This window comes from Hippoglossus stenolepis, chromosome 15, assembly GCF_022539355.2.
Source record: "Hippoglossus stenolepis isolate QCI-W04-F060 chromosome 15, HSTE1.2, whole genome shotgun sequence".
Taxonomy (NCBI): domain Eukaryota; kingdom Metazoa; phylum Chordata; class Actinopteri; order Pleuronectiformes; family Pleuronectidae; genus Hippoglossus; species Hippoglossus stenolepis.
The window spans coordinates 22,689,973-22,703,442 of NC_061497.1; the positions used below are offsets into that span (position 1 = coordinate 22,689,973).

A 13,470-nucleotide genomic window follows, 5' to 3' on the forward strand; every position below is an offset into this window, starting at 1 on the left:
AACCCTGACACCTGATCTGTAAAAGAGCTTCGAGTGTTTGATTAGACTAGAAAAGCTCTAAATAGATAAAGTCCATTTACCATCTTCACAATCAGGAAAAAGTGACGCACATGTGTGTGACTCAACACTTTGTGTGGTCGACTTTGATTGTTGACAACTCACAGGAAACTCAAGTGATTGGTAAGATTTGCAGAAAAGTAGCTGTGATAACAACGTACACGAAGTTTCCAGTAGATTTTATTGAAACAGGGTTTGTTTACAATTTTATTTTATTTTTTTCTTCCCTAATCTGACGCTTTAAAACGGCAAAACTAAAGACACAGTTCACACAGTCGGTGCATGTTGAGGTGCAGGAGAGACGATAACAATGATTTTTAATAAAGAGGATACAGAGCGAGAACAGATGTTTGTGTTTGTGAAGTAAAGATGGACAACAAAACATCTGGATCGCCCCCTAGTGGCTGGTTGCAGTATAGGTCATAAACCATGTCAGCAAATGGTCTAAAGTAATTGTTAAATAACTTTTTTTTAAGATGGGTTTGGTTTGAATTGGTTATTTGATGATGTAAAAACAGTGTGAAACGTCCTGATTGATTGATTGACAGCTGAGGCTGACTTATGACTTCATAAGAGATAAAAATGGCGTCACCTGTATCCCAGATGTTTTGGCTTAATTTCTTAACAGTGGGACGGAGGGGAGACGTGTTGTCCATCTTTATTTACAGGCTATGGTGTGTGTGTGTGTGTGTGTGTGTGTGTGTGTGTGTGTGTGTGTGTGTGTGTGTGTGTGTGTGTGTGTGTGTGTGTGTGTGTGTGTGTGTTTGGTTTCACCACGATTTCACTGTTGTCGTCCGAACCAGTTACAAATATTTACATCTACTGCTGGTAAAAAATATAATGTACATATAGTATTAATCTATTACAACATATTAACTACTTCATTGTGTAAATAATGAGGATGAAACCGGTTCAGGAGACAAGTGGGTGAAAACTTAACTGTCAGGAATGTGTTAAAAAAAGTCAAAGAGTTATTTTAAGCTCCGTGGAGCAACATTAAGGCCTCAGTGTAAGGTTTAGTGTAAACTTCAGCTGCTGCAGCACCTGAGAGGAGCGCCCCCTGGTGGACACAAAGCCTTCAACATGCTTCCTTATGTGAACAGAGACAGGACGACTCAGGAAGAGAGAGACTCACTATACAGCTGAACATAATATTGTGCTATAACATTTTCTTCCACCATCATAATCCCCCATTAAATCATGCTCCAGTTCCAGTTCCAGCCATCCACCCCAACTCGTAACCCCGCCCCCCCAACCCGCCCACTGCGATGCACGACACCCATGTGAGTCCAGAGCGTCCTCTCATGGATGTGAGACATGACGCAGCCCCCGAGCCAGATCCCACCGTCATGTACAAACATACCAGAAGTACATGCTCGCATGCACCTCTGAGTCCATCAACACATACAAACCACAGAGTAAAAGAATTAAACAACAACAAAATGACATAAATCAACATTATAAACCATTTAGCACAAAACAAAAGCAGAGGAAACAACCCGATCGGAAAATTTTTCAACTGTACCTCAGACCACACAGCAGGAGGGCTGCTCTTCTGAGGAGAACATTCACTGAGCGAGCCCTTCTCAATATATACTTCTACTATATAAATATTTACATGCAGAGTCGAGATCATAGTGACACGTCCACTTCCTCGTCCCCGGGGCTAACGTGGCTGTGGTGGCTCTGGGGAGGATTTCATGCTACATGGTACCAGTACCAGTACCAGTACCAGTACCAGTACCTGTATCAGTACCAGACTCGGCTCGACGTGCGGTAGCGACAACTGGGAGTTGAGACGCGACACGTTCGGTAACATTTGGTTCCACAGAAGTATTTCGTCCTCACGTCACTGAGCCCCCTAGTGGTGAGATTGTGTCAGTAGCAGGGTAATATCGAAAGTTATCAAGTAGCTGGAGTTGAGGTCGGATGCTTTGATCTTTAGTTTGTTGACTCGTTGTTTACTCCTTACTTCCTGTTTTTAGGCGACTAAGTTCTTGCACTTTTGTTTGTGTTTGAAATTTGACAGATTTTGTAGATTACGTTCATATTGGTCAAAATAAGACACTAAGAAACCTGAAGGTTTTGTATTATTACCAAAATTCAGTCTGTTAATCGTTTGATATATTTAATGAAGGACGGAAGGAAAAACTATTTGAGCAGCGTTTTAAAACCAGTGATTGTAAAATACGTGATGTCATCTGTCAAACTGTGAAATCTGAAATATCGCTGCACTTCAGAGAGAAGCTCATGTTGGATCATGTTATCGTTGTCAAAGTGCAACTTTTAAATATGAATTCATATCCAACTTTTCCTTTACAAGATCTTCCTGGAGACGTTTCCCTCACAAATATTTACCTACAAGACTTAAACTATTGAATGTGCAGGATTTCACAGGATCATCTGCTGCGTCGTTCTTTGCTTTGAGTATTTTGGACGAGAGGAGTCGAACATCGCTGTGGAACCAAACGCAGCCGGACTGTGAATTATTAACTCGACTGCCGAGAAGGGAAGAGACAAATAATTCACACAACAATATATCACAACACAATCATCTGCGACTTTTTCTCTCTGACACTTTGTGTTAACTTTGAATCTCAGTTGTTAATGTAGGAAATAATTAAAACAAGAAATATCAGCTTTTTTTAGAAACGTTTCACAGATGATTGTCTTTCAATATATCACAGAATCAACTGTTCAGTGATTCAATTATAAGAAACATGTCTCAGTTCCCGACCCGACCACAGAGCTGTGATGTATTCACCTGTAAAACAGCACAACGTGTTTTACACTGAGAGATTAAATATGAAAGAAATTATCATACTTATATTTTAGGAGCCAATCAAAAGCCAGTTTGAGACATTTGTTGAGATGTTCTTGACCTTAAAACTTTTATTTCTCAAATTAGATTAACTGTTATTTAAATTGTTTTTATTAAAAAGATGAAATCTCGTCCAGTTCCCAGTTGTCATGACTCCCACATCACAGCCTCTTTAATCCATCACACAACCAACTGGCTGCAGAAGAGTCTGAAAAGATTTGATCTTTATGTTTTACTTTATTTTTTCCCCTTTTTATATATATTATATTTTTTAAAAGCCCAAACGACAAAGAATCTGAATCAATGATCCCATATTTAAAAGGAGGGGAGACGGGGATTTGAACCACCACCAACCCGGGGAGCCCTGAGGATGAGGGAGAGGAGACGAGGGGGGGGCAAGCATGCAGAGGGAGGGAGGGAGGGGGCGTCTTCTTGTCGTTCAATCATTCCTGTCGGAGAGAAGCAGTGTGTCTTTAAGGTGTTATTATGATTTCCTGTTCCGAAATAAACAAAACACAGGTACAGCTGTTATGTTTTCATTCAGGTTCAAAAACAGAAGAAGAAGAAGTTGTGTGTGGACATGAGACAAAGACAGTTTCCACCTGACAACAAACAAACGTGTTTTTATGATTTTAGCAGTTAAAAGTTAAAGTTACTGAATTTACCTTCAATGTCTGAATCACCAGTTTGAACCCTCTGGGGTCTAAGGGCAAGTTTTACATCTTCTTAAATTTGTCCTTTACAGGCACTTACCCTAAATTTGACCTAGAGCCTCGTGTAAAGACATAATTTGGTCCTAAAGCTGAAAGATTGAAATGCATTTGATAAAATTCTTCAAATCTCTTGTGAAAATACACTTTGGATGAATTGTTTTTAAATGGGTTTAAACCCTCATTCAGAAAACCACTGGGCTGATCTTAAAGAAGATGCTAAGGCTGCAGTTCTTTTATTATTCATTTTACACAGAACCTTCCACTCTTCAAAGTGTAAAGTTTAAATTTAATTAATGTTCGACATGTAAAGAAACTGTAAAAAAGTTCAGATACATTAATATTATCATTTATCAAGGTTTTAAACCTTTGTGGTCTCAGTCGAGATCAAGAATTATTTTATAACTATTCATTAACTCTGTGTTATTTCCTATTTGATCATCTCCTGTTCAAACTAATCCATAATCAATACTCCTCCTCCTCCTCCTCCACCTCCTCTTCCTCCTGTCCTCCTCCTCCTCCTCCTCCTCCTGGGTTTACCTGTTTGATAATCTCTCCAGTTCTCTCGATGACGATGGTCTTGTCCTCCTTGATGGGTGAAGTCATGTTGTAGTCGTCGCCGAGCAGACCGAGGATGGGGTACTGGTTCCTGTATCTACACACACACACACACACACACACAACACACCACACACACACACACACACACACACACACACACACACACACACACACACACACACACACACACACACACACACACACACACACACACACACACACACACACACAATGTTTTATAATATATTGTGTATGTTGTGTTGTTGCTAGTTTTAGTTTTCAAAAATTCAAATTGGTTAAACCTAAATGTTAAATGTGATGAGGCTGCAAGTATTTTTTTAAATAACTGATTAACCTGCAAATTATTGTCTCAATTAATCAAAATGAATTACTGTAAAAGACAAAGAAATTCAGCTGCAATTAAAACATTTAATTACTGAAACTAATAAATAATTATTAAAATATCTGTTGAATATTGTTTTCAATAGATTGATGATGTGTAGGAGATGAAACCTGGTGGGACGACTGACAGTTGCCGTGGTGACGTACCTCTTGGTGATGATGGTCTTGGTGACGTTCTTGGAGGTGTCGTTTCTTTCCTTAATCAGCTTCTTGATCTCCTGAGGGACGCAAGAGGTCAAAGGTCAAAACATCTGAAGTTTGTCCAGTAGCTTCTACGTGTTAAAGGTTCACTGAAAAACTATTATGAATTTATTTTGTTTGATTCACAATTTGGGACTGAATCTTTCCTGTCAGCTTCTCTTTCCAGTTTTTAGGAGCCTCGCTTGTTTTTTAAAAATCGCTTTAAATGTAAAGTCGTTGTCTCCGAGCTGCCGTTTGTGTGAGAGACCACAGAACGTGTGTGTGTGTGTGTGTGTGTGTGTGTGTGTGTGTGTGTGTGTGTGTGTGTGTCTGTGTGTGTGTGTGTGACTCCAGCAGCTGCTGTGACCAGAACATTCCTGAGGTTTGAATGAACTGACGACCTGTTTCGAGTCGACGCAGTCAGAATGCTGTCGGACCTGAAAGGTGAAACCTCTCAGAAGAGGTGGACGAGCAGTGTCTCTGAGTTACTGCAGGACTGAAGTGATTGAATGGAAACCAGTGTTTGTGTAAAATGTGCAGTTTGTATCTACGGAGCTGGAACATTAAGACCGTGGAACAGGTTCTTCACGGTTTCCTTCATGATCACATTTTAAAAACCTAAATGTGTGTGAGCGTGTCGTGTTCAGACCTCCTCCTGCCGGGTGATGGTGGTCTGCCGCTGCTCCAACATGACGAGCAGCTCCGAGATCTTCAGGTGGAGGCTCTTGTCCGACGACGACTTCTCGCTGGTCACCTCCGTCTGGATCCGTGTGATCTGGGTCTGGAGGCAGAACAGAGACGAGACGAGATGTAGGTGAAAAATATTTTGTCTTTTCAGCTGAAATCGTGTTCTCCTGCCAAAACGAAGCTACATGCTAACGTTGGTGTGCTGATGTGTATCCATCATCCCATCCATCAAGTTGGTTTACTAATTGTTAGCATGCTAACGTTTGCTAGTAAGTACTGAAGATATTAAAGTACAGCTGAGATCGATGGGAATTAAGTTACTGAAGCGGGTATTTGGCCAAAAACTGCATATTAAAAGTTTGGTCCGTTGACGACGCTAGAGAAGTTTACAAAGATTTCATGGTTGGGTGGATTAATGGATGGATGGATGGATGGATGGATGGATGAATGGATGGATGGATGAATAGATAGATGAATGGATGGATGGATGAATGGATAGAAGGATGAATGGATGGATGGATGAATGGATAGAAGGATGAATGGATGGATGGATGAATGGATGGATGGATGATGGATGGATGGATGGATGGATGGATGAATGGATGGATGGATGAATGGATGGATGGATAGAAGGATGGATGGATGGAGTGGATGGATGGATGGATGGATGGATGGATGGATAGATGAATGGATGGATGGATGAATGGATAGAAGGATGAATGGATGGATGGATGAATGGATAGAAGGATGAATGGATGGATGGATGAATGGATAGAAGGATGAATGGATGGATGAATGGATGGATGGATGGATAGAAGGATGGATGGATGGATGGATGGATGGATGAATGGATGGATGGATGGATGGATGGATGGATAGAAGGATGGATGGATGGATGGATGGATGGATGGATGGATGGATGGATGGATGGATGGATGGATGGTGGATGAATGGATGGATGGATGAATAGATAGATGAATGGATGGATGGATGAATGGATAGAAGGATGAATGGATGGATGGATGAATGGATAGAAGGATGAATGGATGGATGAATGGATGGATGGATGGATAGAAGGATGGATGGATGGATGGATGAATGGATGGATGGATGGATGGATTAATGGGTGGATAGATGGATGGATGAATGGATGGATGGATGAATAGATAGATGAATAGATAGATGAATGGATGGATGGATGAATGGATAGAAGGATGAATGGATGGATGGATGAATGGATAGAAGGATGAATGGATGGATGAATGGATGGATGGATGGATAGAAGGATGGATGGATGGATGGATTCTCACCCTGAGCCTCGTTATCTCTGTGTCCTTCTCTTGTCTCATGGTGCTCAGCTGTTCTTTGTACTGACGGGACAGCTCCTCCGTCTTGATGTGCAGGGTGGTGCTGCTGCCCTGACCCGCCAGCTGGAGGACGGGAAGAAAAGAAGATAGAAAATCATTAAATGTCTTTTGTGCAAAGCCGACGTTGCTTTGGCTACATCCACACTTCTTATCAGTCTCGACTAACACTCACTGTAACTAAGCAACCAACTGTTTTTCTTCTGCACATTGTCCAGCACCTATGTGAGTTTTACCTTCGTTCGGAGCATCTCGTTCTCTTGCTCCATCGCCCTCATCCTCCCCTCCAGCTCCTTGACCTTGAACTCGCGGCTCGAGTCGGTGTTTCTGCTGCTCGACAGCTGACTCTCCAGGGAGCGCTGGGAGGCGCTGGTTTCCTTCAGGGACAGCTGGGGGGCGGGGCGCACACAGGAAGTCAGAGCGCTCACTTCAAATAGCAGTTCACAACCCGTGTGAGATCAATGTTAAAATAAGTGATGAATCAGCTGTTAGTCGTTATAAACCTGAATTTATCCTTTAATAAGCAGATTCTGATATTTAGACTAAAGCATCAGGATCTTTAACAACAATCTTAGAGTCACTGAAACTTTACTTTGACCCAAATACTTTTCTTTCTCTTTCTTTCTTTCTACTTGTCAGTGTACTTCATGAATAGTGTAGCTACACCCACATTCCACACACACACACTCAGAGTATAGACAGGTGTGTGTGTTTGTACCTGCAGCTGCCTGTTGTTCTCTCGGACGGCCTCCAGGAGGAGATCATACTGCTTAGCCTGGTCTGCTTTGAAGCTCAGATCTCGCTCCAGTGATTCCTTCTCCATCTCCAGACGCTGCAACACAACACAGGCAGATGTTTGTGTTATATGAGCCGAATCTCTATTTGTTTCATTTTATCTGATCGGCTGATTGTGTCCCTTCATGAATGTAATCGCACGATCGGAGCGACTCCCTCACATTAACAGAAGCAGTTATTACATCTGGCCTGATGCCTGCACATCTCTGCTGTAATTCAAAACATTTTATTGACTCATGTGACTGAAAAGCTCGTATTGCGATCCCTGCAGGCTGCGGGGACAGCTGCAAACATCTGGATCTGTCCGCACACGTTTGTATCAATGTAACCTGAACGTCCTCACGCATCATTTGTTCCTTTTCACAGAAGAACTTGTTTTTTATCTGATCAAATAAACACTGTCGCTGTTCAAAGTGTTTCAAGTGCAGGAAAATGTAACATCGATCCTTCAGAATAAGAATGAAAGTCACTCTGACAGTTTTCAGACATGCACTGGAATCTGGAGATTTTCCTGAAAGTTACTGGAGTGGGTGGGAAGACAGATGTTCCTGCAGCCCCCGAGTAAAATGTCAGAGTGAGTCCATGTTAGACTTCAGCAGGAAAACATCTGGAAGCTTCCCAGTGAGCGAGTGGACGTGTTGATGAGGTTTCTATCACGTGGAAGAACACAAATATCTCATGTCCTGCCTCCTGCTGCTCTGATAAAAGTACTTTTGGTTTTACTTCTTAAAATTTTGAATGAAGGACTTTTACTAATAGAGTATACTTATACATACTTGTATTACAAAAGTATGTTTTGTGGTTTTATCACTTTTACAAGAGTGATGATGTATATCTTCAAACCAACTATATAATAAGTAAAAAGCAAAACCAATAAGAAGTTTTGTTGAACTATTCTAAACAACTTATCCTTTTTAATCCTTGTGGTAATTTGAGGAGTTTGGTCGTGTCTTTCTTCTTGTAATGATTTCTGTCAACATGTAACGGACGATCTGATTGGATGCTGCTGGCGTGTCGGTTTATTTTCTGCTGTCGTCAAACCGGAGGCGCCGGCTTCTTGTTTAAGAATCGGCCCCAACACTTGTTCAGCTGAACCCTCATGAGTGTTATGATGGTGTTTTCCTGTCAATCACACGTCTCAGCTCTGAACTGGACGTTAACGTGTTTAAATCCGATTCGTCCTCACGTGAGGTCGGCTTCTGTTTTCTCGTGTCGGGTGGCGGCGGCGGATCTTACCCGCAAGTCCTCGGACATGTGGAGGAGCTCCTCCCTCAGACTGCTGAAGGTGGAGAGCAGCAGACGCATGCTCTTATCTGCAGTGAGACGAGTCTGAGAGACACACACACACACACACACACACACACACACACACACACACACACACACACACACACACACACACACACACACACAGAGGACACACAAAGTAATGAAGTAACCCCATCTGTGATAAATATGAAGCTTTAGGTTTTTATAGTAACATTATTTAACTCCACCTCCATATTTAGATGCACATAGAAGTTGTACTGTGATAATGTGTTTATAATGACACAAAACACAATTGAAATACAAAGCAGCTCAATAATAGCTTTAAAAAACACCCATTGTATTAATAGTTTAATACCAGTCCAAGCTTGTGTTGGTGATTCTGTCAGTGGAGGATGTGAAGTAAAAACACTTCAGTTTGTCAGTTGGATTTTGAGATAATCGCCTCAACTAAATTGTTAAAGTGCAAATCTACAGCAGTTTGAAATCAGATTAATATAAATATAAATATATATACATAAATATGTATGAATACAGTATCTCAGAATGTGTTAGAGATTTAAATCTGTCTCTCACCTGCAGCAGGTAACGGATCTGCTGCTTGGTCAGTTCAGTGGCTCCTTTGGGAATCAAGGCCTCCACCTCCTCCTTCTCCACCTGAACACACACACACACACACACACACACACACACACACACACACACACACACACACACACACACACACACACACACACACACACACACACACACACACACACACACACACACACGTAAATAACATCACCCATTAGAGAAATATGAAAGTGACGAATCAAACGACTAAAGCAGATGATCAGACGTGTGTTTGTCTCTCACCTTGTAGTCGTTGCTGGGATCCAGCTGATGTTTCCTGTAACACACACACACAGGAAACACAGACAATGAGGACGTGGGCATGACTGCAGAGAGTGTGTGTGTGTGTGTGTGTGTGTGTGTGTGTGTGTGTGTGTGTGTGTGTGTGTGTGTGTGTGTGTGTGTGTGTGTGTGTGTTTGCTGAGTGATTTAAAGCCTCATGTGTTTAGTCGCTGACAGAGAGGTGAAAGGTGGGAGGAGGATTACGTTTTTATGGTGAGGGTAAACACTCAGTCACACACACACACACACACACACACACACGTTAAAATGACACTACATAAATCAGCTGGGGGAGACAAAACAGAAACAGCTCATTGGCTGCCTCACACCACCTGACCTACATGTCTGTGACCACGAGTCCAGGGTGAGTTACACTGACGTCTGTCAGCTGTTCTGAGAGCAGATCTATACTGAGCTTTATTCCTTATCCCACCACAAGTAAAAAATAAAAACTGTTAATCTGGATCTACTCCAAACATCGATGAAGATGGAGGTGATAAAGAATCTTGAAGACGACACAGTCCTTTCATAGAGATGGTGACGATGTCGTTATCGTGAAATTCACAATAACATTAACCTGAGAGAAGTTTGAAATGTGTTTTATCTCATTTTTGGAAAATGTATCCTGCTCAAAGAAGAACAAAACTAACACCTGCACCTGTGAAGAGGATGAATTCATTGAGCACAGATTTTCCCATGAATATATGAAGTTAGTACTTGAATCATAGTTGTAGCATCTGGTTTCTTTAAGGTTTCTGTAAGGTTTCAACACTCACTGCCCACGGATCTTCGACACGTGCTCCGAGATGCAGGAGTGGATGTCGCAGTTCTTCCTGTAGACGTCGGCCAGCAGCTCGCCAAAGTAGCGCGTGTCCATCTTCGTCGGCTGGGGCACCTCCCTCAGCTCGCTCCTCACCTCCGTCCTGGTGATCCTCTCTATCGCCGGCGGCGGCTTCTGCTGTATGACGTTGATGATCTCCGTCTCCTCCACCTCCACCTCCTCTTCTTCCTCCTCCTCCTCCACCTCCTCCTCCACCACCTCCTCCTCCTCCTCCTCCTCCTCCTCCTCTTCCTCCTGGAAGAAAAAGGGCAGAAAACAGATTTTTACTCATGTTCAAGTGCATTAACACCTACATGTTAACGATCATCATCCGAAACATCCAGTCGTCTTTAATCTGAACTCACACTGACATGAAACTGCAGCTGTATGTGCAGATTAATCCGACTGCAGAACAGAAATGTCAAATTGCACTCAAGGACAACTTGTAATAACGGCTCCCAAAACTGAGGCCTGATCATCGTGATCGCCCCCTGGTGGCTGGCTGCAGGATAGCTCATAAGTCCCAGACAAGGACAAAGTCAAATAAATGTTTCCCAAAGATGGTTTCTGTCATTTGAGGTAGATCTTATCACGCTGATGTTTGTTCAAGTGTTTATGTTTCTGATCATTTGGGGTTTGATTCGTTATTTGATGATGGACAAACGTTTTATCTTAATTTTTGGACAACGTGAGGAAGTTGAGGTTTTGATGTTTGTCCATCTTCATATGTTCATATGCCATGTTTAGACAATCGCACAGTTCGGGATTGTGAGAATATGTGAACATTCACCTCCCACTGTTAGACTCAAGGATTTCCTTTTATTCAGCCTAAAAAGTGTAAGTGAGGTTCAACAGAGATCTTGAACTTATATTTGTTTTCCAGTTCATCACAAACGTCAGTATTCTGTGTTGACCAGTCAAATTCTACCTGACCAGACTGGGAAATCCTTTTCTTTGTGGATCTGGATCCAGGAAACTTCCTCACACTACAAATCCTCTAACAAAAGAACCTGGACTGAACCAAACAGAAGGTCCCAGGGTTTCCACCTGCCGCCGTGCACAGTTTACACACTTCACCTGCACATGATCGGAGCCAAACACCCCCCTCAGCTCCTCCTATCTGCGTGTAGCAACAGAGGCGAGTCAAACACTCGCTGCAACAAACACTCAAACAGTTGCATAACCTGTTGTCTGTGGTAACGCTGATCTGAGCTCAGTGTGTGTGTGTACTCTTCACACAGGGAGCACCTTCACTCTCTGCAAACACCTGTCTGTCAAACTCTGACACACATGACAGGTCAACACCAACAGATCTATATTTGTCTTTTGTTATTGAAAGCTGCTCTTTTTGGTCACGTGTTGCACTTTAGGACGAAGCTGGTTGTTAAAAAACCTCTTTTATAAATCATTCCTCGTCAGTTCCACCCTCCAGACTTCAACTACCTGTCACAACACGACGACCTCGCTTCTCTGCGCTCAGGTTTTATTTGTTGTGGAAGGAAATCCACAGTGGGCTTAAGTTTCATAAAGAGGAATGAGAAGTGTGTCGGCTGTTTTCTGTGTGAGAGACAGGTTCGCTGGGTTTGTGACCTGATTTAATCTGCTGCATCTTCAACACATGTGTCCGTGGGTGCAGCAGCTCCAGTTGTATCGACGAGGCGCTCGGCCCGAGCAGGACTCGACCTGTCCCTCTGCAGAATGCCTTATATGTGGAGAGCTACTGGACGAGTTCGGTGCATAATGATTTACTCATTGGTTGTGGTGAGTCACTGATGAGAGTCATTAATGTTTCTAACAGAAAGTTACTATCTGCAATCCTGCCTCTCTCACTGTTACACAAGCTGGACCCGTCAAGACAAAACGAAACAGGCCCAAACAGAAAATGATGCAACGTGCAGTGAAAATAAGCTGCACTGAGTTTGTGTTTCACTCCCGATTGCAGACGTGACAAAAATCTGCCCAGAAAATGTGAGCGACGCCGAACCGAATTTCATTTCAAACGTTTTGTCTGAACCTGTCCACAATCTACAGCACGACTATTTGAAAGGTTTGAATGTTGTGATGCAAAGATCATGAGGCTAAACTGCATTTAGATCAGGTAAAAGCTCAGTTTCACTCTCGGTTCTGATCTTTCAGCTTTGTCACAGAGACGCAGAGACACAGAGACGCAGAGACGCAGAGACGCAGAGACACAGAGACACAGAGACACAGAGACACAGAGACACAGAGAAACAGAAACACAGAGACACAGAGAAACAGAGACGCAGAGACACAGAGAAACAGAGACACAGAGACGCAGAGACACAGAGAAACAGAGACACAGAGAGACACAGAGACACCAGAGACACAGAGACACAGACGCAGAGAGGCAGAGACGCAGAGAAACAGAGACACAGAGACACAGAAACACAGAGACGCAGAGACGCAGAGACACAGAGAAACAGAGACACAGAGACCCAGAGACACAGAGACACAGAGACACAGAGAAACAGAGACACAGAGACACAGAGACACAGAGACGCAGAGACGCAGAGACGCAGAGACACAGAGAAACAGAGACACAGAGAAACAGAGACACAGAGACACAGAGACGCAGAGGCAGAGACGCAGAGACCCAGAGAAACAGAGACACAGAGAGACAGAAACACAGGAGGGAGACGCAGAGGCAGGAGACACAGAGAAACAGAGACACAGAGACACAGAGACACAGAAACAGAGACACAGAGACGCAGAGAAACAGACACAGAGAAACAGAAACACAGAGACACAGAGACACACAGAGAAACAGAGACGCAGAGACGCAGAGACACAGAGAAACAGAGACACAGAGAAACAGAAACACAGAGAAACAGAAACACAGAAACGCAGAGACACAGAGACGCAGAGAGCACAGAGAAACAGAGACACAGA

General features: G+C 42.9%; 1 protein-coding gene across 1 annotated transcript; it reads right to left on the reverse strand.

The window, feature by feature from the left end:
- Positions 1 to 221: 221 nt before the first annotated feature.
- On the reverse strand, positions 222 to 10,740 carry pof1b (POF1B actin binding protein). The gene is made up of 11 exons (XM_035179110.2): positions 10,517 to 10,740; positions 9,702 to 9,735; positions 9,420 to 9,500; positions 8,814 to 8,906; positions 7,501 to 7,614; positions 7,019 to 7,171; positions 6,729 to 6,848; positions 5,381 to 5,512; positions 4,699 to 4,769; positions 4,129 to 4,243; positions 222 to 3,327 (listed from the first exon to the last, which is right to left on the reverse strand). Exons 1-11 carry the CDS (start codon positions 10,615 to 10,617, stop codon positions 3,322 to 3,324), a joined length of 1,020 nt encoding a protein of 339 aa, XP_035035001.1. The 5' UTR covers positions 10,618 to 10,740; the 3' UTR covers positions 222 to 3,321.
- Positions 10,741 to 13,470: the final 2,730 nt, after the last annotated feature.